At 42.9% G+C, this 27,265-nt stretch overlaps 1 protein-coding gene across 8 annotated transcripts in view; it reads right to left on the minus strand.

The window, feature by feature from the left end:
- PRKAG2 (protein kinase AMP-activated non-catalytic subunit gamma 2) overlaps positions 1–27,265 on the minus strand; it is a 222,517-nt gene that overhangs the window by 23,550 nt on the left and 171,702 nt on the right. For 6 of the 8 annotated variants that reach the window (XM_064703863.1, XM_064703865.1, XM_064703864.1 and 3 more), the window contains 2 exons: positions 24,290–24,371; positions 5,980–6,089 (listed from right to left, as the gene is read on the minus strand). In XM_064703863.1, coding sequence (XP_064559933.1) covers positions 5,980–6,089; positions 24,290–24,371 — 192 coding nt within the window. Of the gene's footprint in view, positions 1–5,979; positions 6,090–24,289; positions 24,372–24,594; positions 24,614–24,636; positions 24,690–27,265 lie in introns of those variants that run through there. The other 2 variants (XM_064703869.1, XM_064703870.1) reach the window with 2 other exon arrangements.

The following is a 27,265-nucleotide window of genomic DNA, read 5'->3' on the forward strand; positions in this document are numbered from 1 at the left end:
GGAGAAGCTCTGAAAAAACACAACAGTCTTCCCATATTATGTTACTGATTCCAGCCTGATCTCAATGAAGGGAGCTTTTATGTGGCTGCTCCAGTGCCTCAGCCCACATGCTGGTTAGCAGCTAAATTAGCTGATTCTCTTACAGTTCTGTGGGCAGGGGAAGCAAGGAGGGGTATTCACACTGCTCAGAAATGCAGACAGCAGCAGCTTCATCAGGGAGAAACCTCAGTGGCAGCAAAGGAACAGACAGGCAGCCCCTTTGTAGAGCTGTGTGACAGCAGAGCCAGAGTCTGCCCTGTGGCTCTGGGAGAAACCATCCTGGAGCATTATTCCTGGAAGCCTGATTTATCTCATTACCCTGGAGAGAGGCAACACCCCAGTCAAGAATGACCTGGAGAGAATCAGAATAATAAATCCATTTACTGAATAGTCAGCCCAAGGAAGAGAAATATCAATCCTCTTCCATTCTTCTAATGTTGAATCCATTGCATGCTCTGTAGAAGTTACAAGGTATTCTTACTGCCAGCTGGTCAAATCACTAAAGAAGTTTCCAGAACATTGTTTAAAATAATTTTTTTTAGTTATGTGGTAGAAAATTATCTGAGCTCTTTACTGGAGTGACAGGTTCTGACAAAAGCCTGCACTGGTGATAACAACATCTGGTCCATTAACAACTTAGGTAATTTCATTAAACAGACAGGTTAAATAATTTAACTGAGTCACGCAAAGATTTCTTCTGCATACAGAAGGAAATAAAAGGAAAGAGTCTTTAGGATTCTGAAAGCTTATACTGATGATTGTTTCCACATAAACATGATTTTTATTAGTTTATGAAGAAGTGGTGGACAAATGCTTTAAAAACAGTTTCAAGGTCATGGCGAGCAAAAGCTAAGTATGTTTTATAACTAAAACCCAAATTTACTTGTAACAGGTAAGAACATGATTTAGTCAAAGATTAGATTGAGCTTTTGACCCAAAGAGAGCATGTACAAACGCCACAACACACAGCCACTGCATTTGCTAGCAGATCATTCCTGGGACTGCAGATTCCTGCTTGATACAAAGCAGGGAATCCCCATCTAACACTCACCTTCCACACTGCTCTGCAAGGGTTAATTGCTCTGTGCTAGAAAACAAGCTAATCCTTCTCATCTTTGTGTAGTCTGGGCAAAGCCACAACAAATTAATGCATTTCTTTCAAGGTCAGACAAAAATCTGGCCTTAAGAAAGCTTTTGGAGTTAAGCTTCAGAGATTGCTATAAGCTAGGTAAGAGGCATTTCCTTAAAAAATGCTAATACAGTTCAGGATGGGGTGGGGAGGGAATGTATTGGCCTCTAAAAAACCAGATGCATGCAGCAACAAGGAAAAACTGAAATCCCATTAGATGATGTTAGACAAAGTAACCTGGCAGACAGAATGTCAACAAAGTGTTGTATTTCATTCATCTTTTAGTTAATACAGGAATTGTTTTGTTTGCCACCAAAGGAAAAGATCAGATTGCTGTGTCACTGTATGTACCTGACACAGGTCAAAACCAACAAAGAGAAAGGAAAGGCAGCCCTGGGTGTCCCCTCCTTCCCCCAGATCATCTACACCCCAAATGACAGTGCTCACATGCTGGGCTGAAGACACAAGCTGCTGACCAATAAATGTGAATTCAGCTCAGTGATTTCCTGAAGTCTATCATAAAGACAAACCAGAGCCATTTACATTAAGCAGAATTAGAATGAAAAACAGTCTTAGAGCAGCCCTTCAAGGGCAACCTCCCTTGAACAACCCCTCCTAGGGGCTGTGAAGGGTTTATCCTCCTGTTTACATCTTGGGAGATGTGTAAAAGATGAGAAAGTTTATCCACTCTGAGCTGTGCACTGTTGCAACTTGCCCAATTTCCCCATCATCCACAGAGTCAAATTTCCAGACTTCACAGGAAAGCTCATAACATCTAATTGTCTCCTGACTCCCTTCCTGGTCAGATCAGACTTTATGAAGTTGCTTTCATGTGTGCCAAGCAAAGACAGTATCTCCCCTGGGAAAAGCCAAAGGCAGAGCTTGTCACAAACAAGGAGCACTCGTGGGTCAGAGGCAGGGAAAGGCACAGCCACGAAGCTCAACATTATTCCATAAATATTTATGAGGAGCAAATAAGTATTAATAAACTGAAAAGGTGAAAGAACAGTCCACTGTCAGCCTAAATCAAGAAAACTGTGCCAGCAAGCATTTTCCCATCTGCCTCTTCCAGGGCTCAGATGGGCCAGGCACCTCCCCAGGCAGGCAGGGCAGAGGCAGATCCTGGTTTGGGGAGGCTCCAGGTGAAACCTCACTGAGGCAGACTGAGCAGGGCTCAGCACACTGCATTTATTCAGTGATGGCCAGCAGAGGTGTGCAGCCACATTTCTCTTCACAGATAAAAGCAAAGCACAATTCTTCCCAAGAATATTTCTGGGTTTCACATTCTCTGAACATCAGAGAAAGAAAACACAATTCTTTTTTGGAATGGAAAGAAAACACAATTTCTTTCAGAAATGAAAACACAGTATCATTTGCTGTGCCTGTGTTTGTGCAAAGGTAGAATGCAATATGGAGATAGTTTACCCAAAGTCATGGTGTTTTGTTTCCTTGGCCTATCAGGGCCAAGAGAGTGTGTGTGTGTGTGAGAACTGTCAGGTGACAGTCACAAAATTCAGTACAGTATATACAGTTGTGTATAGAGTTAAGAACTTAACAGATTCAATTTTAGATGTATAGAATAATATAGTATAATAAAGTAATTAATTAGCCTTTAATACAGTACAATAAAGTAATTAGCCTTTAATATAGTACAATAAAGTAATTAATTAGCCCTCTGATATCAGTGGAGTGCTCCTCATCACTCCTCCTTTGTCAGGCCCTTGCAGCACTGCCATGGAGGTGCAGGAGCCCCAGCCCAGCTGTGACAGCCCCGAGCAGTGACAGAGGACACAGAGGACACAGGGCAGCCTGTGCTCTGCACACTGCAGCACACAAGAGCTGCTGGAACCAAGCCCCCCACACCTTCTGACTGACACACAACAGGGCTGAAGAGGCTCTCAGCCCCTTCCTGCTCTTCATTAGCTGCTATTTCTGCTGTTAAAGCTTTCCTTCTATTTCCAGGGTAAGGGCACCTCACCATCCCCTCTCTAAGGGCTAAAACAAGATTCCCTTTGAAACTTCATCCTAATTCCCTCACAGACACTGAGACTAAATATTTACTTTTATGAATCAGTGTTGCCTCAGTGGTATGACTGGTGCCCTGTTATATAAGGGTAACATCTCCAGTTTTCCCCCAACTAGCAACAGGTTTAGAATACTTTCCAAAATATCTCAGGAATCATTTTCCAGGGTAGGAACATGTGATGTGTGCTGTGATCGCTGACCAGCAGAGGGAGATGGGACACTGCTCCCAAACAAAAATCCAAAAATCTGGAATCTTTCAAAGGATGCCATGAGGACACCACCCAGCTCCATTTTTTTTCTTCCTTCACTGATGATTACTAACTTATATGAAGGGAGGCAAGAACTGAGCTCCTAAATTGTGTGTTTTAGTTCTAATATTAATAAAAACCTGAATTCAAATCACTGGAGAACTTTTTCAAGGCATCAGGTTTTTGGGTTTTTTTGGTGGGTGTTTTGTGTTTGTTTGTTTTTATATTAGGTGAAACACTGATGTGGGTAGGAAAGAAACAGATCCAGGAAAGACAAATATTCATTTGAGAGGATTCATGGACACTGAACGTTTCAGAGCTGTGTTTTCTAAGTATGAACTGATACAAAGTCCTGAACTACTGGACAGTAAGTAACTTATACATTAAAAATTAAAATGCAAGGAACAGTTCAGAAATTTTATTTGACCACCCTTATTGGGTTAATTCTCCACCATGTACTTATTCTGCTATTTTAGACAAATAAAAAATGCTGTTCTATTTCCATATTCCATACATGTTTGTGCACCACTCACACCAATCAAACTGAATGATTGGTGAACATGAACACAGGGTGCCAGGTAAAGAACTAAACAGAAATACTGAACAGAAATATAACAGTGTAGGCTTGGGAAGCATTCAGATCTCCCTTTTTAATGTTTTCTTAAATAGTTCTGCAAAATCTGCTAATAAGCTGGAAGATAGTGCCCATGCTGGAAGAGGACTCCTACTTTACAGTATTACAACTTACTTTACAGTATTGCAACTTTATAAATTAAAAGTAATGCAAGTGTATTGAATGTAATAATGCAAAGTCCAAAAAAAAGCAGTTCAGAGGGGAAAAAAAAACCTCCTCACCAGCAAATACAAACTCGAGATTTAGTCCATATTTATTGTATACTAGAGTCTGAATGAACAACTCCAGACTTCCCTTCTACCACCACTGCTTTCAAATACCTGCAGAAGCAGACTGAGAATATGACTCCATAATCACAGACTTTGTTCTCCTCTTGCTGCAATCCATGACATTTATCAGGGATGCCAAATAAGCCAGGGATTTTGGTGAAGTGCTGGTGGGAGGTTTTCCATCACCATTAAATAACCTGTTCTCCTTTATGGTGAAAACTCCCAAGGCTCACTCACTCAGTTTCCCCAGGTGTTACCTCACACTGGCTCAGCCCCTGGAGAGGAAACTCTCACTTCCTGACATAACCAGCATTTTCTCAGCACAGCTCCAGCAATGGGAACTGGTACCTGGCATGATGTCTTTCACCAAGAGATCTGGAGACTCCAAAAGGAATCAGTGGCCTGCCCCAATGGCCTCAAGATTAACTGGTAAATGGAATAAAGAACATTCATCTCTCCAGCTGCAGCAGTGGCCCAGGGAGCACTGACAGTGCAGGCTGTGGGTCATGCCCACTGCAGACACCAACTCCCAGCATAGTGTGGGGAAAAAAAAATCTTCTGATCTTCTGGAATGAACAGGAGGCCAACAGTCCTTGAGAAGAACTGAAAGAGTGACAGTGAACCCCATAATCCTAAATCTAATTTTTCAGGTTAAAGAGATCTAAATTTTTTACTCAAGAGCTGACAGTCATCCTCTCTTCCAGGCAGAAGCAAGGAAACACTGCAGAACTTTCCCCTCTCTAAGATGGTGAAAAAGTCAATACAGATTTTCCACCTTTCAGATCACAGCCCTCAATCCAGCACTATATACAATTATCTGATACACAAGATGGTTCTGTGAATGTTTTGGGACTAAGTATCTGTTACATGGCTGCCTCTGACTGTAGAAAGCTGAGGTCTGAGTAGCACATTCCAGACCAAAATTACTACATGGGCTTAGTTAAGTCAGAATTTGAGCATCTTTACAAGGAAAAATACACTGAAACAGCAAGAAACCAAAGCAAGCAAAAAAATACCAATTGCAAAATTCAGGAAACAAAGAAAGCCACAGCTTTCTGCCACACTGCAGAACAGATTAGTCTGTTTCTATAGCAGGCAGCTAATGCCTTCTTTTGGCAAACAAACTCTTCAGACAGAGCCAAGAGTCTAGCAGATGATTTACTGATTAAATGCAAAATGAGAAGCCGAAAACAAAAATTTTCTGGAGAATGTAATAATTTGCATAATTAAGCCATCCATTTGAGCCCTAAACTGTCTTATCAGTATAGCAGGAACAGCCTCACAGCACCTGGGTACTCCTCAGCTGTTACATGTCTTTATGAAGAGTCAGGTAACCATGAAGAAGCCAATATAAATTTGGGTTCATCTGAAATTTTTGTTTTTAGATAAAGATTTCAACTGCAAACCAGGTTACATCCCCTCTTTCTGTTCTGCTAGGATGCCTTCCCCCAACTCCTCCTCTGGCACAACATGAAAGACACAGCAGAAACAATATAATTTTGTACAGTCAAAGCACAGCACGATGGCAGTGCTTCTCTTCAAGAGATCAAATTTCATTTAACAATCAGGAAACACTCATTAAAAAAAATAAAAAATGAACTGCAAGCAAAGGCAGACTGAAAGGAGAATACTCACTTGTAGCGTAGTGTCGAAAACAACAAGCTTAGAGCTTGTTGGAACAATGTCGTAACACTTGTGTGACCTCATGAATCGCACATAAATGTCACTTTCCGATTCTTCAAGTGCTGCAAGTAAAAACATTGTGTTGTTTTATTTAAGTAACCTCAAAAAAAAAAAGCAAAAAACCATGCCAAATCAACTGAACGCCATTGTGCAGAAGGACAGCCCTAAAGCGAAAGTCAAATTCACACTTTGAGATCTGGACAGACAGTCACAGGTTTGCACTCTGCATTTCAGACTCATCTTTCCTTTCAGATTAAATACAACAAAATGCATTGTTCTTCTTTGATGAGAAAGGACCTCCACGCTGAGGAGTTACACTCTCAAAAAATCTCTTTTTTTCCCCCCTAACAGCAACCTACAGGAACATGCATCTCAACACTGTTATATACGGAGGAAGACAGTCTGAAATTTGGGCTTCACTAACTCAAGCTCCTTAAATTAATATTTCTTGAATCTTTACCACTACCTGTTTCACTTTTCACATAGCAATTTTCTATTTTCTAAAAAGGCAGCAGGCAAGTTCTGTAATCAGCTCCATTCTCCTCAGGCTACACAGAGCATCACAACTCCAACACTTTGTTTACAAAACCAGGCTCCATGTGGCTGCAATGGCTTTAGTGCTGCATGTCTGTAGCAAGGACAGGCAATCCCATCCATATGACCTTAAATTTCCTTTGCACTTGTTCAGATGCATGTGCATACAAGCCCCATATCTGCCAAGGTACATTAACCTTTTTCTTTTTTAGGCAGTTTGGTTCTCTGTTCTTTCCATCAGGTACCTAAAACTTGGTCAAGAATAATCTCCCCAAGAGATTGTACCCTTTACACCCTGTAATAATTCCACAGTAACCTGGACATATATGACACTTTTGAAGAGCACAATTAAAAAGACAAAAAATAAAAAAAAAAAACCAAAAACCTTTAAATACCTGCTGACCATTAAAGAACTTCATAGTAGGGAGTTAAAAGCCTCAAAATCCTCATTTGCTAGATTTGCTCAAAATCAGTGATCTTGCTCTGGATAAATTATTTGTCATTTCCACCAAATGGCTAGCACAGCCTTTTTAGCCCAAATTTACAGAATCAAAGCTGGATCTCCTCTGCAAGTGGTTGCTCCAGGATCCAGCATCTTCTACACACTGAGCAAGTCATTAATTTCCTACTCCCATGACTCTTAAAATAAATAATTAAATAACTAATCAATAAGCCTGATCTTTAGAAAGTTATGGTTGCTTCTACAATCTTAAGTGCAGTCCCAAGAGCCCTTAAATAACTAAATAAACAATCAGTAAGCCTGGTCTTTAGAAAGTCATGGTTGCTTCTACAATCCCAAGTGCAGTCCCAAGGGCCCTTAAAATAAATAACTAAATAAATAATCAGTAAGTCTGGTCTTTAGAAAGTCATGGTTGATTCTACAATTTTAAGTGCAGTCCCAAGAGCTCTTATTTACTTCAATCTCAAGTTTGTAAACAATTAAGATACTACAGGTAGAAACAAGCATAGGAACACCTCAAATTTCACCAGAATAGTGGAATCACCATCCCTGGACACGTTCAAAATTTGTGTGGATGTGGCACTTGGGGACATGGGATGGTGGACACGGTGTTAACAGTGGGACTTGATGATCTTAAGAGGTTTTTTTCCAACCTAAATGATTCAATGATTCTATAAACCACAAAACAATCAGCTGAAAAAGTGAACCCTCTCAGAGCACATCATGGCTCCACAGAGTCTTGCCAACTCACTAACAATTTTTAAATGCATCAGGATAAGCACAGTAACTGTGAGCCAGAACAATTCCATCAGGGGAGGCTGCTCATGGCAGCCACAGCCAGGAACTCTCACCAGCACAGTGAAGGGGTGCCCATAAACTCTCCTCTCACCTTCCACACATTCCCACCCTCCAAACACAACCTCAGCTGGACCTCAGCAATCCCCACCCAGATGCAAAGGAATGGTAAAATGTTATCTCACCTTGTGCTGCCTTCCAGCTCAGGGGAGACACCACAAAGGGACTGCTTCCCTTTAATTTTAACTGCAAAGTTACAATTAAAAATATTCAGAAGCATGAGATAGCCATCTGTGAGCACTGTTAACACCCCTGTAAATAGCTAGGAAACTCTAGCAGGATCTGGACAAGGATCAAATTGTCCAGCTGGAACTCAGGTTTATTTCTACAGAAGATCCTTATACCATAAGTAAGTACAATGCACCATTTATTTGTTACTAACTGAACATGCAAACATCAGCAGCTCTGATTTAACTCTCATGTCCTACACAACTCCATCAGGTGCCTGTTGGAAAGGGCATTTAAGACCTTCTAACACCTTCAGCTACCTGGGAATGCTCAGCAGCTGCCACAGCCCAATTCTTTGTACAGGTATTGTAGATTATGTGTATATTATGTACATACACAGCTGTTTAATAGAGAAAAAAGTCTCCCAAATCTAAGGCTCAGCACATCTCAGGGATGCACTCACACCCATCTTTTCTGCACAGGGCATAATCCTCTTTAAAGTTTCTCTCACCTTCCAGTGCTTTGGGTTGTATCCAAGCACCACTGTGATGCAAATATAACTAATCAAATTAGAACACCCTCATCTCCATGAGGATATTTCTACTTTATTATCTGCTTAGTCTCTTGTTCCAGTCTTATTTGGAGGGTTGGGGAACCCTGGCAGGGTTTGGTAGCTGCCAGGGGGGTTTGGTGGCCTTCAGGAGGGATTGGTGGTCCCAATGAGGAATTGGTGGCCCCAAGGAGGGTTTGTTGGCCCCCAGGAGGTTTTGCTGACTGCCAAACCCTGCCAGGGCCAACAAACCCTCCTGGCGGCTACCAAACTTCTCCAGGGTCACCAAACCCTCTTAGGGGCCACCAAACTCTTCCAGGGCCACAAAAAATGCCAGGAGGCTACCAAATATATTTTCCCTGCCCATTCATTCTGCAGCCTCTGCAGCACCTGCAAAGCAGTATTTCCTTTGAAGGACATGGACAGATCCCTCCTGGCCTGACTCACAACCTCCTCATCTCTGATCCTCTGCCCAGCATGCAGGAGATGTGGGCACAGAGCTGCCTCCAGCCAAAGCTCAGCTCTCCACTCTCATCTCTGCAGAGCAGATTCCCAGCAGGAGGCATCTGAATCTGGAGCAGATCAGGGAGGAGAAGAACCCACTAATAAGCAGCTGAATGTGTTTCTGTGGGGGTGCACACTCATGCAAGCTGATCTCCTGAAGATTCATCTGCAAGTTATTCTGCAAGTGGACAGTGCCCATTTTTGCCCAGAAGGCAAAAATATCCAAACTCCCAGTGCTGTTTTTTGTGATTTTTAATAGAAAACAACCTGGAGCCAGAACAATTCCATCAGGGGAGGCTGCTCATGGCAGCCACAGCCAGGAACTCTCACCAGCACAGTGAAGGGGTGCCCATAAACTCTCCTCTCACTTTCCACACATTCCCATCCTCCAAACACAACCTCAGCTGGACCTCAGCAATCCCCACCCAGATGTAAAGGAATGGTAGTTGAGCACCTTGTCACACAGGCTTTTACAGAAAATTCTCTGCATTGGCATTTCATTTGCTTCTACTGTTAGAGATCCTTTAAAGAGTAGAAAATCAATCTATTTGTATTTTTACCACTCTGCTCCTCAATCTTATTCACCAAAATGATTTTTACTTTCTCCCCTTCTCCCACCCTTCACTACAAAATGAGACATGCTTTTGTTTTTTATTTCAGCCAGTAGATGTTATTTACAAAAGCATCATAGCTCCTTTTTTTTTTTTTTTGGACAGATTAATTATTCATCAATACTGACTCAGATTGCAGTGGGACTCAGTACAAAGCATAATTCTCTATTCAGAGAGCTCTAAGGTAGCTCTGAACACTCATGAATGACACAGAAACTTCTGCAGCATTGCTGAAGCCATTTCCTCAGATCCACTGAACAGATCCTTCAGCTCCACTCATGCCTTTGCCTGGCTGATTTCCTCTCAGAAATGCAGGATCATTTCCTGCAGGGTGATTTCCTCTCAGAATTTCAAGATCTTTAAAAGCAGGAAAAAAGAAGAGGAAAAAACAAAAAAAAAGAAGTGCCTGCAGATGGAGAACAGGAATTTAACATCAACACTCATGGAAAAGCTTCCAAATACTGCAACATAAAAACCTAAAGTTCCTCACAAGTGTCTATTGCAAGCCACAGGCTGCATTTCTGGGCTGTGTTCCTACTGGGGTGGCCCAATGAGATCCTGGACCAAAAGTGCTTCCTGATCTCAACAATACAACGTCAGGACCTCTCCTACTGCATTTAATGTTTCAGCTGTGTTATGCTCCTGGTATCCAGACATATTTCAAGTTCATTCATTGGTTCCAGGAGTATCTGGCAGAAAGACAAAGGTTCCACAGAGGCTGGGTTTTCTCACCTTCTTCAAAGTGTTAATTCCACCACAGCAGCTCCCCATAGCACCCCTTTCCTTATGGTAAGATTGAGGGCTGGGACCTCTGGCAACTCAATCATTTGAAGAACTCAAACTTAAGAACCTAAACCTTGTTACTAACCTAAACAACTGCTAGTATAACTGACTTCTCAAAGTTTCATATGAAATTAATGGCCAAATTTTAAAGGCCCTTTAAAAAGGAAAACCAGCAGAGAGCAGTATGCAAAATTACACTCAGCTAACTGCCTAGCCTGGTGAACAGCTTGCAGGAAGACAGAAACCACAAATATACACAGTAATTGCACCATTCTGCCTGATTTTTTAATAAGAATTAGTATGGAAACCATACAATTTAAAAAGCTTAAGAATTCTCTTGGAGCAGCAGGAGCTGTGCTGAGCACTCCCAGCTCTACTTTTCACCTTGACTATTGGCATAATCATCTCTCCTCAGCCAGGTCCAACAGATAAAAGGAAATGGGGAAGTAGAAATGTAGTTTTGTGATGTTCTCACTTGTACTAAACAACCTAGTTAGGGGAAAACACATTTTATTTTCTGTTACTGTACACATACGTATCTGCACTTCATGGCACTCAAGCCATACTTCTATTTTACAAGTTGCCTGATATGCTGAATATCAAATTTCAGATGCCAGAGAATGAAAATATTAAAGACCAAAGATTTTTTCATCACAATGTTTACTATGGAACTGATCCAACAGCAATACATTAAGTCAAATTTATCAGTGTAATTATAGTGATAAACTTCATTGAAAGGTGTTATGCCAAAGTACTCTATACTATTCTTATATGTATATATAAATACACACACATATTTATATATCTCCTGCCCTTTCCTCACACTAGAAGCTACCCAGGACAATGACAGCACCCACAGCAAAGATCAGCTTAGCTGTGCCAAGAGCTGCCAGAAGACACCAGGGTGAGCAATCACTTCAATAAGCCAGGACAAGTTACCCTCTCTCCCTCCTGTTACAGATAAACCTTGGCAGAGAATGCAACAGGTAAAAGACATCATTAACCTTGTAAATTGTTCTTCTCACTGTGGTTTTATCTGAAAGCTGTCACCAAAACTGGCTTTAAAGTTTCTGATAACTCCTGGTCTGAATTTACTGAAGGAGTTCCTTAATATCCCTGAAAACCTCCCACACAGTTTTCACAGTGCTGGAGATTGTAGGAGTTCCAGCACAAGTCACTAACACAACACAGATCTGGAAAGGAACATCCCCAGTGGATACAGTGCATCCACTCCAAGAGCAACAGTGACACCACTCAGAAGGAACCATAAACTATTCCTGACCAGCAGGCCCTGGAACACAGCTTTTAAGGGAAATAGGGGCTCCTGAATGATGCAGGGTCTCAAGAATAATGATCTGGTTATCAAATGTCCAGGTAGGATTTGATCAGCATTCCTCAGCAAAGGGACAGACAAAAACAGATTCATCCAGTAATTGCTGTGTACAGGATGCTGCTGTGATCATGAGCAAGAGCTTCACTTCAGCCTACCTCTGCAGGACAAATATTTAGCAGGGTTTCAGCTAGGTTTGAATGCTTCACAAATTAAAATGTACATGGTATATCCAGTGAAAAGCTTGGGAACAGAGGGGCTGGCAGAGTAGTGCAAGAAACTGCAATTTTGTACAGAATAACACAGTAAGGGAGCATGACTGCTCAGTCTGCTGAAGAGCCAAGAACACTGGAAACAGTGGACAAGAAACCAGACACCAGAAGCTGAATCAATGTCAGACTTAGTAGGAAGAGAATACTAACATAATTTAAGAAGGGCAAGCAGGGGAGAAAAGAAGGACTGTTGTGCTGTATCATTTTCTGTATCTGATTTCTGTTTATTCATGAGGAAACTTATCCCAGAAAAAGAAAAAAACATCACCAAACTAACCATCCATGTAGTCAGCCACAGGGTAAGACTGAATGGTAAAAAAAGAGAGAAAGAGCAGGAAGAGATGGTCACAGGAATACCTATTCTATGTGGCAGGAGTTAAATCACAGAACCAGAGAATATCCTTGGAAAGGACCCACAAAGATCAGAGCCCAGCTCTTGGCTCTACACAGGACAACCCCTAAATTTTTAGAACATGCTTAACAAAACTTTGTTGCTGAGATGGCAGCCAAGACTAGCAATGTACTATTTCCAATTATACAGGGGAAAAAACAAACAGGTTTACAGTTCAATATAAAGGAAATAATATGATGATAGTGATAGAAGTTGACAACTCTATCACAAGCTGAAAGGCTTTTGAATGCAAGGAACAGGAAGAAAGGATGTAGAGACAGAAACAAGACTTTATTTGAAAGCTCTCTGCAGTTCTCAGAAAGAAAAATATTCTGGAAGACCACACATTGAAGTTACACAGTAGCATTATTCATGCAGCCACGGGCTATAGGGCACGGATGTTGCAGATTGAACATTTCCCACCCTCATCTAAAGGAATCCCTGAGCTGGCAGATAAAGATTACAGCAAATTTACAGATGGAAGAAACTCTGATACAAAGAAGTGATAGGAAATGTATCTGGAGATCAGTATGAAGAGCTTCTTCAGTGCTCCAACATTAATTCAGTTGTATATTACAGCATGGATATATGATGTGACAGAGGAAAAGGACTTCAAAAAGAAGTGTGAGCACACAGGAACTACAACAGAGTAAGTGAGCTCTCCCCTGCTAACTGCACCTCATCCTGCAAACAGGGAGAGGGTCTAGAGGCACAGAAAATAAGAGAGGAGAACAGGTACAAGAGCAGATAAATAACAGTGAAGAGAGAAGTAAATGTGCTGTGCTGTTGCTCAGGTCTTCAGACAAAGGATAATCCTTCTAGTAACAGTAACAAGCTAAAAGAAACCAGAACACATCTTTAAGAACTATATGCAGAATTGCTTAAGACACTTTAAAACATAACCTTCACTATTGTGTGCACCTACCTTTATTATTTTTTTGCACACATTTTAGTGTTTGCTGAATTCCAGAATCAGTGCAACTGTTCAGTCACTTTGGATCAGCAAGGTAATTGAGATGTTTTCTCCCCTTGTCACAAGGAGTTGCTTCATGCAGAGACAGCAGGTTATTATGTGTGTAAACAGGAGTCAGCCCAGCTAAAAACAACCATTCTTCAACTGCAGCTTAATGAAGGAGAAGATATACTACCAGTCTGCAGGAAAGCCAAACAAATTCAAACCCAGTCAGAATTCTTAGGAGTATTGAAGCAAGTTACTAAAACCAGTGTATTTGTAAGCACATACAAAGGCAGCTCAACAAAAGCAAAGAAAAAAGTCAACACAGCTGTATCAGGAACAGTTCAGACTAAACAGCTTTTACCCAGAATAAAATTATCAACTGGATGAAAAAGAAGGAAGACATAAAATAGAAATAACAGTAAAAAAAATCACAGTATGCTTGAGACACTAATTTTAAAGCAAGCATGGATATCACTGCATGAGGAGAAGACAGAGTAGAATCACCCCATGGCAGCTGCCTAACAAGCAATCCCAGCTGCAGCAAAACTGGAAATATGCTTTTAGTTCAGTGGGTTTGCAAGACTGGATGACAACTGTGTGTGCTCTTGACAAGCCATGGACTCCAGTTCAAACCCTTCCCCAAGCTGGAACATTTGCAAGGCCCACCTCATGCAAATCAGGGAGTGCAGAATGGCAATGCAAGCTCACACTGCAGGACCTGACATTTCTACAACTCACCCTGGAAGTGTTTTTATCAGTAGTTTGATACTTCCCATTACAACAGAGTATCAGGGGATCTAGACTTGATTTTATTCAACATTCTCTTTAGTGATCTTCAAAACAGGAACAGACCACACTTTAAAGAGCTTGCAGTAGAGTTTGAAATGGATGCAAAACTTAAGACTTCACAGTATCTTCAAACTGAATTTAGAAGTAGATTAGAGATAATACGATTTTTCAGGAAATACCAAAAGCTGCAAGAAACACTCAATTGGAAGAGTGCAAATTATGGAGTAACTCAACACCACCACTGCTGAGAGAGAAGTAACTTGTTATTAACTTAATTTGCTACAGAAGTAAAGAAGAAAAGGCAGTTTGCTTAAACAAAACAATAGGCAAACAAAAAAAACACCACAGGTGCTGCAGAGCCATTAATGCATTCCACAAGCTGGTTAGACAGAACAAAGCAACCTTAGGACACTGCACAACCTCCTTCCTTAAACAGGGAATGAGACAAGTGTCTCCACATCCTGCTCAGAACAAAACACTTATTAGTTCTTGACAATACTTCAAAAGATCCACTTTGCTGGTTTTGAGGTTTAGATACCTACATGTCTTCAAATTCCAGCAGTACCTAAGACTTGGAAGAGAAAAGTGATACAAACAATTGTTTGAAGCAATGAGAGATTTGGATTGTGTTGCAGTCTTACATTCACAGCACGCTTCAAAATCCTGCCCTGAATTTTGTTCCTCTTTATTGGTGTTGGTTAAGTCCTGGTAACTGGGCTAAGTTAACACTTCTGCTTTACTGTAGCTCCCCACTGGCAGTGTGGATAAGCAAACCATTATTGTGAGATCTGAGACAGAAAAAAAAAAGTGATGGGCAGCTTAAGAAACTCCACATTCCTGAGCTAATCATAGTAACTCTGAAGTTCCTTGTCCAGGCAGGCAGAGAAACTTATTTGTGTACAAGCAAGAGCTGCCTTGTTTAGGACCTAACTGGTAAACAGCACCATAACCCCAACTGAATCCTTTTGAAAATACTTTTGAAACAGCTCTGTATCTCTTAAATCAACTGTTGGTCAAAGGTCTGTACTTTGAGAAAAGCATCAAAGTGGTTTTGTGAATAATAAAGGTAGCAACTTCAGCCTGCAACCTTAATGCTTCTAGGATTTTCACCACAACAAAGAATAAACTGACCTGAAGAATTTTCTAAACCATGTTCAAGATTTTCCCTTGACAACAGGCACTACCATTTTTCCCTCAGCATCCCAAACAAAGATCTAAATTAAGATGTCGCCTGTCTGGAATGTGGGCCTGCTCCTCGAGATTGCGAGACACGAAAGGCAAGAAACTAAAAATGGCATTAAACTTCTGAATATTAATGTCAGCAGCCACTCTGGGCAGAGCTGGATTCAAGGGAACTTTAAGGTATGTGATTAATGAGAGAATAAAGCAGCCTTATCTCTGCTGCAAGATTAGTCAACAAGTTGAATTTTTGCTGTATCTTTAAAACAAGCCCAAGTCCTACTAGATACACAGTTTGCACAAACTTTTAGAAAAGAAATAGTCATTTAAGTCTTCTAGGAATTAGTTAAAGATCAAACCTAAACATGCAGCTTAATCAAAGCATTAATCACACAACAAGCATTTTCAAGATGAGCACACAGCATCTTCACAACTGCAGCCATATCCCCACTGAACAGGGCAAATATTTAATCTGGAGGCAATCTTCCACTGAAGACTAAACCCAAAGGATCAATGCTTTAAGGGAGAAATACTTCTTTTAAGACTTCAGCCATAAGGACTTTGGACTGTGCTTGCTGGAGAAATAGTTTTGTGAAGTCTAATCAATTGCTGGTCTCAAATCCTAATTACTTACAACATCTAAAGTTGAAGCTTTTAATAATTAGGTATTTACATTTTCATTTCTCTCTAATTTGCCCTGGCAGATTTCTTCTCCTTCCCTCCCTATGCATGCCAACACCTTCTAAACAGCCATTACTGGCATTTCTTATAAAAATGTATGAATCTGTATGCACACTTTAATAGGCTATTGAGTGCTCTGTTCCAATATACCACTTAGGAGATTTACCTACAGCAGGCATAGCTTGAAGCTACACAGAGAAAGAACCAAGAGCTCTGTAACTCAGCCAGGTGACATCCAACACACATTCAATGTGCTCAGAAACAGTTTTCTGGAACCCATTTTACAGGAATTACTGATTTTTTTCTCTATACCTCAGATAAACTGCATCTCTTCCCAAAGCTGAGCTGATGTCTATACAGAGCAGCACTGCAGTTTTGGAGGGTTCTTTTTGCCTGATTTTTTTCCAGGAACTGACTCAAAATTATACTAGAGAAGTTCAAGCAAGGCTGTGGCAGGAGAGATGCATGGAACTGCTTGTGCAGAGCAGAGCATTCACCTTCTGCACTCTGGCATTCAGAGACTTCCATCAAAGGCAGCCACACAAATCCTTGTGTGAGTGATCATCCTCCACCCTGAACTGAGCCAAAGCATTAAATCTATCCCACAACCCACCCACAGTACCTATGCTGGAAGTCAGAATACTGTTTTAAAGCTCTTATAGGAAGAGTTTATATCCATTTATTCTTGTGCCAATGTTGTTCTTAATTTGATTTCCCTCCCCAGTGTTTATCCCCTTCCCATCCCTTCATACACACAGTGTTTTCCCTTCTTGGTTTTCCTTTTACTGAGTTAAATGAGCAAAGCCTGATGCTTTCCTAATAAATGGCCTTTTTCTATGCCCATCTCAGTTTGCTCCCTTCTCCAGCAGCTCAGACAACTTTTTTCTCTGTCTTTACATCAGTAGAAATTCAAAATAAACAGCAGAAAAGAATGTCATAGTGTAAAGGACTGGTAGGAAAAAAAATCCCTTTTTGATTCTGTTTCTTAATGTGCCCAATGTCAGAATGAAATACCCTGTCACAATATAAAGAGAAAAGCAAAATAATACAATAATATTGCAAAAAACCCCAACCAACCAAAAATACCAATACAACTTAAAAGCACCCTAAAATAGGCAAAAAGAAAATCACATCACAAGTAAAACCAGTGGTCTATAACACAGGAAAATTGCTTTTAGACAAAATGTAGGAGTACCATTAACCTCTGCCGCAGTCAAAATTGGTAAAATCACCCAACTGGTTCACTGAAAAAGTAAAATCCATAAAAAATTCAGCAGAGGAGGAAAAGAACCTAAAACCAAGTTAGTTGTATTCCAACAGTATTCAGAAGCTACCCTGAAGACATCCACAACATACTCAAAAACCTTTGAGATGTGGTCCACTCTCAGAAGGACAAGGTAATTTAAGCTTCACAAAGTTCCATCTGGGTGCCAAGCTGGATGTCTAAAAGACAAATCAGGCTTTGCTCTAACATAGTCAGGCTTGTATTAAACTGCTTTGGCTTTATGTTAGTCCCAGCCATTAGTGCAACCCTTCCACAGAAGGATTTTCACCTGAACTGTCAGATTTTCCATTTGTCAGTCTTCTGTACTCATAGAGGAGCTACAGGAAAACCCACCATAACAGGCACCCAAGGCAAACAGTCTCAGCATGGAGAGGAATATTTTGTTTCAAGATACAAGAACTGCTCTGAAAAACAATGCCATCATCCTGTACTTACTCTGGAGATGCATTTCTTCATGTTTCAGACTCAACTAGTTCTCCAAACCCATGCAATGCTAATAGAGTTGTACATTCTGGAAACTAAAAATATTCAAATCAACAAAATACCTGCAGACAGGTCATTGCTACCCAAAGAGCAAGCTCCTAAACAAACAGCAGAACTGGTGTCAGTGTCATGAGCTGAGGCTCCAAACACTGTGATCATGCACCTCCACATTATCAAAACCACAGTGCACTTCACAAAAAGCCCTGTCTTACAGAACACCCACATCTGCTGCAGATGATTAATAAGCAGAAATATTTAGGATTGTTTAGCAACAGTTAGATTGAGCCAACTGATGCAAATATTCTGCTGTCATTCCTGTCACCACTGGCATCACTTCAGCTCAAACCAAGTCACCTCCATGCAGAACTCAGCCATGCCCCAAGGCAGGAGGTTTTCCAAGAGCACTGACTTGAGCAGCCAAATTTAACAGCAGAAAGTGTCAAACCACCAGGACAATTATCCTGTTCCATCTGTACTGTCCTGCCTATGAGTGTGCAAGGCATTAAAAAAATCTGTTGGATAGAATATTGGAGACCATCCCCTAGGAAGTTTCTTGAGAGAAGGATTCTGTACAGACACCTTCCTCCATCAGCAAAGCAGTCACAGACAAAACAGCATTTTGGAGTCACCTACAAGGCCACACTGACACTGTCACATCTTCCAGGCCTATCCTTGCACAAGCACAAGACACTGAACCCAGTAACTCTAAACCAGGAAATTGAGATGATATTGGCCAAAGTCTTCAACCTGCTATCAAGCAGTTGTTTACCAGCCCCACTATCAAACCAAGCAGCTTCTGGACAAGGGAGGTTCTGCAGGGAAGCTCTTCAGAGCTGATGTTGTCCCTCTGGAGCACACAAAAGGGGCAGCACCAGCAGGAGTGGCTGGTAAAGGTGATTAAATCAGTCCTTGTCCATCAGACACTCACACACATGCAATGCCATTCAGGTGTAAGAGAAAACCTCATTGTCCCAATATTTCTCAGGGACAGATGCTGGCCAAGAGTGGCTTTCACTTGGAAGATAAATGTCAGCAAATCATGCAGGTGCACAGCTGGGCAGGACACAATGGGCCCCAACACTTCCTCCCCGCAGCTTTGCCAAAGCAATCACATGGAATTGCTGCCATGGAAAGCAGCATTTTCCAGGAAGTTCCAGCCACTTGTTTCCATAAACAAGTTAGGGAAAAATCATGTTTTCACCACATTAAAATTTTATGAAAGCTTTCTCATCAAGAAGCTCTTGCAACCCTCTAGACCCAAAGCAGAGTTTTGAAGCATGTCCTGTGTATTTTTTGCTATATTAAAACATCACTTCCCAGATGGGTAAAGCTTAAAAATTTTTGCTTCCTGAGAAAGACTGCAAACTTTAGCTGCTAAATGGGTGATTTCCTAGTCAAGACAGAGTAGGGCTTTGCTCACTCTAAGGCTAAATACCATGTTAGGAATAAGACAGTTGTATCCTCTGTAGGAATAAGAAAACAGGACTGTGTGGACACAGTGGGCACTGGGCTGGCATGAACCCCCTGCAATACTTGCACAAGATAAAGACTCAATCACAGGAACAGCCCTCAATGAAGACAACAAAGCTTCCAGCATCTTCTCTTGCACTGCTCAAGGAAGTTTTGTACTTTTAGTTATGTATCACTTTATACTTCATTTTCATCTTTAAAATATGAGAATGGAAGTTTCCTGGGGCAAAAAAAATCATATATGGTGTTTCTATACAACCAACTGGAAGGCAAAGGACAAGGGTGCCCAGGGCAGTGCAGCACTCAATCATGATTTCTTGTATAAACTAATAAAGCTGAACATCCAAATACTCCAGATATGTTGTTCTTTAACAGCTTTGTAAAGTACATCATAGGAAAGATTGTATGAAATCCATTAGTAACAATTAGCATCTCTGCTTAACAACTTCTTACTGTGTACACTCAGGATTCTAAACTATGTAAAATTTAATACAAAACATCCCCTTATCACTGTCACCATGTCCCTTGGTATCTCAAAGCACATCTTGTGGGCAAAATACAGTTTCTATGTGCCAGAGAACATCAGCTTAAACAATCACATAATTAATGTTTATTAGAAATTAATTACAGTTGCAAAACAATGGCTTAACTTTACCACCTCCTAACCCAAGCACTTGATCCTTCAGCCTTAACAAGGAAACAAAACCCAACCTGCCTATTAACATGCATTTTATTACAAGCTTCTTTTAATTATTTCTGGCCCCAGAGTGACATCTGTTTTCATACCTTGATTCAGATATTCACTTGACAGTGGGAGGCTGGCAGGCAGGAAGAGCTCAAGAAATTATTTTTAATAAGGCACAGTAAGGAAACCTGCAGAGCAGGGAAGGAATGACCCCAGACACAAGAGCAGTGAAGATGCAATTACTGGTGGAAGTTATTTCAGGAGACAGCCAGCAAGGGGCAGGTCACAGAAGAGAGTGAGATGAAGGCCAGAGCACTGCTAGGAGAGATTCCTCTCTAGTGCAAACTGTTTCTCCAGTGTCTGAAAGCTGCTTTGTGCAACAACCCAGAGAAGGAGAGAGCCCAGGAGGGAGCACATCGCTCCTATGACGCTGATGCTGCAACTGCTGCACACACTCTGCAGAATTCCCTTTTTCCACACCAGGAACTGAGCACAGACACAGCACAACCCTGCAATTAAATGAACTCGGCAGAAAACACCTCCAAAAGGGGTTTGCAGATGCTACAGAGAAATAGTTAATTCTGCTTTCAGCAGCTACTACTTCATTACTCAAGGTGAGCAGAAGAAGAGAGTAACATGGGTGAGAGGCAGCATTGCAACAAAACTGGTTTCTAAAATAACATTCCAAAGCTATACCCACTGAATCCATACACCTGACAGGCATCCATTTGCTACCCTAACCCAGTTTCTCCTCTCAGAGCACAGGTAGATGTTAGAACACAACCATTTATGGAATTCCAGCTTAACAAAATAAAGCTTGGAAGTGTAAATCATTAACTAGAGTCCTTTTTTATATTAGATCTTCAGAATAATTTCTCCATGTCCTTTTCCAAGCTCAGCATATCATCCATAAAAAAAACCCAGAACCACTCCTGACACTGATCAGAAGTAGAAATAATCTTACTACAGCAACATTGCTGCACATATACTAGAGCTGAAAAAGAGAATCCATAATGTGTGTGAAGATAACCAGTTTTTGATCATTTATTACATCCATGAGAGGCCTCTCAGCACTGTATTTCAGGCTACAATGAAAAACTGCACACCCAACAACAGGTAGCTCACAATTTTTGAGGAAATGCAGGTAGGTCATTCCCATCCAAAGGAATACTGAGCAGGATGAGGTCATTATTCAAAATTTTCTGTTTATTTTTCAGCTGAGCATTCTTCAGTTGAAAAGAGACTCTGGGCTTCTTACATGGGAGTTTTTCCTTTCCTGCTCTCCCTGCTGCTTGGAGGAAGGGAGCCCTAAACAAAATAAATATCCCTGGCCTGTGCAGTCCTTCTCCTCTGTGCACACAGTGAGCATACAGCTGTTCCAGCTGTGGAGCCCTGGTGCTGTTTAACATCACCTCACTGACATTTACACTTACACATCACCACAGCAACATTGTGGAGCCAGTTCCAGACAGAATCAGTGACCCCCAGTAGGAAGTTACACTGATCTTAGAGAGTTCAACCAGATATATGAAGATGTTTTTGGCTAAAAACATGACCAGCACTTGTCTCTGCAACAATAGCATCCTATCTAACACTGTCCATGCTAATTAGGTACAAAATAGCTCATATACATTCTTTTTACATAATGAAAATTAAAATTGCTCTTCACTTGACACCACTGTTTTATTTAGAAGTCACACCATCAGGCCAGACACTGCATATTTCATTACAGTACTACATAAATCATAAATCTTTCCAGCACCATTTTTTTTCAATTCACCCTCCTAATTAAAATCCAAATTAAATGAATGCCTTCTGTGCTTTCACATTCTCATTTGTGTAACCTTTGAGGAGAGGGACTAACAGATCCACTTCACATACTGGATGGCATTCAGCACACACATTGAGCCTCATTTTTCAGCTCTTTTCATTAAGCTCCCTGTTTGAACAGAACTGCTGCATAATTTGATACACAAGATAGTTAGCAACTGTTGATGGATACAGAACTGGAAAGCTCACAAGAGCAAGTACTCCCAAGTAGAGGCAGTCAGGAAAGCAGCTCTAAAACAAGTTTCAGATTTCTCATTCAACCCACAATTTTAAGCCTCAGCAGAGAAACTTCAAGTTTGACAAAAGATCATCAGTTACAGTTTGGCTACAGCCACTTAATGAAACCTTATCAAGACTTCAGAGGTGTTTCTCAATTTCTGAGCACTCACCACCTGCTATCCAACAACAAAGTGAACATTTCAGATGTCTTTTACTCTCCCACCCCCAATATTAGCACAAATACAACAACAAGTGCAAAAATTTAGGTCATAAAACAGGTACTGCCACTGAGCTGCTGCATTTCCAGCTGCATCTCAGCCTTCTGTGATTCTCTTTCCCTGGGGCCTCTCACACAGGGCAGCAGCCTTGGGTCTGACTCTCACACACTCACTTTTACTCACACCCCAGGTTCTGAATACAGCACTCTACCCCCTTTATGCTTGCTTTAAAATTAGGCCTAAAGCCAGGTTCTCATTTAGTTTGAGAGGATAATAAGGTGACTGCTTCGTTTCAAAACCCACACCCCACTTTAAACTTGCTATTAGCCCTGATCTTCTGACAGGCCCCTGAACTCCTCTCACCCTCCCAGCCCGAGCATCCACAAATCCTGAACCTTAGAGCCAAACAAATTAGGAGACAAAGCATAACAGAAGCTTGAAAAACATTTAAAAAATGGTCAAAATACTAAAGTTTCTAAAGAATTTTATTTTTTTTATTGCAGGGTTTTAGAAGACACACATATCTTCACCCTTATCAAGTGTCTCCCCATAACTCCACATTACACCTTTAAAAGTGCAAAGGTATTTCTAAACTGAAAGTTTGTAGTTTCAATTTATTTTTTTAACCTAGAGATCTTTTTCATACACCTACATTTGTAAGATAGTTAAAACAGACTTTTAAATGGCTTAACTATAAATGATTCAGCAGGTATGAGGAACCAGTATCTCACAGCAGCAAGCTTTATGTAAAAATAAACAGGTAAATTGGTAACTTTCTAGCTCTCCATAAGCATAACATGAATGTCTAACTAAAACTAAAAACAGCTAAACAGTGTGAGGAAAAAAAGCCCCTACAAGTCAGCAACAGATCCCCTGCACCAAACACTCATACTTCAGCATGTTCAAGATGCACAAAGGCACAAGCATTTCATTGCAATTCAAACTCTGGACTCAAAAAAAAAAAAAAAAAAAAGGCAGCTCAAAGAATGCAATTGTTAAGAGCTTCCTTTTCTCACACACAGAAAGATTAAAATAAAAGGTGTTACTTTTCCAGACCAGTCCCACAACTGCAGGCAGCATGCTAGTAACCAAGAGGCTGCCTTATTAGCATACCAGCTTAGATATATCTTCTCCCAGAATGACTCAGCCTGCTATTTTCAAAGTTTTCCTTAAATATTTGTCCTACATTTTACAATAGGAGTTACCAACTACAGAAAAACACATCCCATGAAGTCTTAGCCACTTCTCAACGCTGAGCATAGAGATTAAGCCATGCGTCCACATTTGCATCCACTAAGCTAATCCTTTCTGAAAATGAAAGCTCGAGATACTCAGCACGGATCTTTCAGAGGTGAACTGGCTGCTTGGTGCAAGCTGGAGGAAAAAAAAATCCATCCATGCTTTCCCACAGCACGGTTTAGCGCCTGAGAGAGGGAAAAACTTGCCAGGAGTTGCCCTGTGAAAGCAGAGCACACTCAGTGAGAACTGCAGCCCTTCAGAGCACGGCAAAGAACAACCACAGAGCGCAGCCACATAAGGAAAATTCAGTGTACAGCTGCTTTGAGCAGATGTATGCGCTGCCATAAGGAGGGGAAGCTTCACTTGAAAGAGCTTCCCATCGCTGCTCTCAAAGTCTATATTTGGTATCGCAGACGTATTCGAGGAGAACGGGTTTTTTACGGGGAGGAGGAGGGGGTGCCGTGCAGGCTGCGCTCCCTCAGAGCGGGACCCGGCCGGCGGCAGCGGCGGATCGGGCACGGCCCGGCGGCGGCACCGGCACAAGGGCGCCGCAGCGGGATCGGCACCGGCACAAAAGCTCCGCAGCGGCATCGGCACCGGGCTGGCTCCGCGGCCGGCGAGGCACGACCCGCCCCGCAAGGACACGGCCCGGGCACGGCGCATCCCGCGCTCCCCGCCGGGGATCCCCCGCGCCCCCGCCCGGAGCCCGCCGGCCGCGTGGGTGTCCCCGGCCCGCCCCCGGCCCCCGCTGCCGTCGCGGATTTTTACCTTCATCTTCGAGCTCTAGTTTCTCCAGCATCCCTTCGGAGGCGGCCGGGAGCTGCAAGGGAGCCGGAGCCGCTGCCGCCGCCTGCGGGAGGGAAGAGAGGAGAAGGAGATGAGCATCCAGGCGCGGACTCACCGGCCCCGCGGCGGCATCGGCTCGGGAGTGGCGGCACGGAGCGGGCGGAGGGGCGGGAAGGCGGGACGGCGGCAGCTGCCCCTCGGCCTCCGCACACGCTGCTGCTCGCACACACCGCGGGGGGAGGAACAGGGAGGAGGAACCGAGGCTCGCCCTCCCCCAGCCCACGAACCGCCGGGCTCCCCCCGGGCTCGCTCCGGCTCCCCGGCCGTGCCTCCTGCGGGCGCCGCCTCTTCCCCGCTCGGCGGGAGCGGCTCCCCGGGCGCCCGTTCACAGGACGGCGCTTCCCGCCACGCCTCGCCGCTCCCCCCTCTCCCCGGCGGAGCGGTTGGTACGTTCCGTTTTGCTGCAGTCGAGCCCGTTGGCCAGCGGCGGGAGGGGGAGGGAGCTACCACTTCCGCGCGGAAAAGGGAGAGGGAGGAGAGGGAGGTTAGTGCCCTGAGAGCTCTGCTGGGGCAGCCGCCTCTCGCAGCCCGTTCGGCAGCCTCGGTTGTTCTCCGGGCTGCCCTGGATTAGAGCGGTGCGACTGAAGGTGGATTGGGGGAAACCCTTCGCTCCCCCTGCCAGTGGGGCTTAGTACGCTCCCGCGCGTTCACCTGCGAGGCAGCGGCGGGGAAGCGGACGGTTCCACTGCGCCCCGGGGGGTGTCAGGGTGTCGAGGGGGTTTCCCCTGTGTGTGACGGGAGCTCCCGCAGTGCGCCGTGCCGCTATCCCGGCCCCGGGGTGCCCTTTATCTCGGGATACCCGCTCTGTCCTGGGTACCGCCATTCCGCAGTGCCCTCCATCCCGGGATACCCGCTTTATCCGGGGATGTCCTCTGTCGGGATACCCGCTCTGTCTCGGGATGTCTTCTATATCGGGATTCCCCCTCTATTCCCGGGTATCCGCCATGCCGGGGTACCCGCTATCCCGGGGTGTTCCCTATTTCGGGATTCTCTCTCTGTCCTCTCCGCCGGGGTACCCGCTCCATGCCGGGTACCCCTGTGGGCACGGGCGCGCTGGTTTCCATGTCAAACAATCCCAGGTTAAGTTACAATTCAGGATCAGCCCGAATGCCGGCGTCTCCCGGGTGAGCGGCGCGGCTCTGCCCGCCCGGAGCAGCGGCTCAAGGACGGGCTCGCACCGCGGGACGCTGCAGTTTACAGGCAATGGGATTTACTGCATCACAACCCCGAGCCAGGCTACAGCAGAAGCGAGGAAATGAGGAAATATTCGAAATAGATTCGTCATTTACATTTATTTTGGCGGTGAGGTGTGGTAAAGCTTTAGCTGAAATGCGCAGGTCCCCGCTGGCTGCTTAGGAAGCTCAGCGGGAGCGGTTCGGACACGGATGCTGGAGAAGGGGATAAAGGGATTATTGCTTTGGCAATGGCAGCTGACACACATGGATGGAGCTCCAAAGGAGTCACAGGAGTCGTCAAGGAATATTTTAAACCTGCTGGTCCCAAGGGGAAGCTCAGGCTTCAAAAGTTCAGCAAGCCCTTCAAGGAGGGAGGTTGGATAGACCCAGCACAGCACAGCAATGTGCATAGAACGTAGGGAAAGATTAAAGATAATGAGAATAAAACTGTGATGGGGAAGAGAGCCAAAATTTATGGGAAAACAGAAAACCATCTCGTAATTTCTCAAGTCCAGCGAAGCTTCAAGCAAGGAAACAAACTGCTGGTGACAGCTTTTTTCTTTTCCCAAGCTTTTTCCACCTCTTTCTAAGGACACTTTTAAGGATATAGGAGGAAGTGAACAATAGCCAGTTCTTCTTTACTGTAAAGATCCCTTGAAAAGAAAATTCTAAAATATTTCATTCACAGGTGTATTTTTAAGATGCTTCTAGGATTTCAGTAAATGTTCTAACTGACCAGTCACACAAGATAGCAAAGCAGTTCATATTAATTTATAATATTTTCAGCCTACTAATCAAAATGCTTTGGAAGCTTTTAATTACTTCTGGGAGGTAGCTGTAAAAGCTCTAAATTATTTATCTTGCTTATCGTGTACCTTGGTACTGATAAGAGTTTATAACATCTTTTCTTAATCAAAGGCAGAGAAGGAGATGACTTATCTGATTGGAAATAACTGCCATGATTTTGTTTCTTTTCATTTTAATTTACTCCCCATAATTATCTAGTAAGCACCAGCCATGAGGAAATACAACTCCAAGGTTTTTGTAGCTGGAAGTGACACTGAGACTTGAAAGGTGTGCATTGAATTTCAGTGCCACAGAACACGAGATGTTTATAAGAAGTCAGTTAAGCTTATTTCATGCTACAAACCCCAGATCTCACTGCAAGCTCAGGGTTTTACAGTGGCAGAACCTACATCCACACCAAGAGTACGATGAGAAACTCAGGATAATAAAAAGGCAGTAATTTAATATACAACAGAGATTTGTAAAGGAAACATGTACCATCCACACTGCTCAAAAAAGAAACCCAAAGGAAATGGAGAACTAAAGGCTGAAACCCCATCCTTCAATGTGCCTGCAGCCTCAGGATTTGTTTAAACCAATTTTGGAACAAGCTGCTGATCATGGCGTTCCCTTTGCTCCTCGCTTTGCATTCTGGCTCCTCTTGGCTTGTGGGCAACACAGTGAGTCAGAACAGGAAACTGATGCAGCTGAAAACCAAAGGGACTAAAAGAAAAGATTGGGCTTTATCCAGATCAGCTCCTCATCCAAGTCACTGTTTAGTTGTATCAGCACTGGCACAGGAATTGTTGCGGGCAGGAGGGACAGTGGGACCACACCTTCTGGGAACAACCCACTCTTAAGTCAGCCGAAGTCATGGTCAAAACACCATCCTGTTCATTGTGGACAGGATTACACAAATTAAAAGACATTTTTAGCA

The sequence above is a fragment of the Zonotrichia leucophrys genome, chromosome 2 (genome assembly GCF_028769735.1).
Source record: "Zonotrichia leucophrys gambelii isolate GWCS_2022_RI chromosome 2, RI_Zleu_2.0, whole genome shotgun sequence".
In the NCBI taxonomy this organism is placed as follows: domain Eukaryota; kingdom Metazoa; phylum Chordata; class Aves; order Passeriformes; family Passerellidae; genus Zonotrichia; species Zonotrichia leucophrys.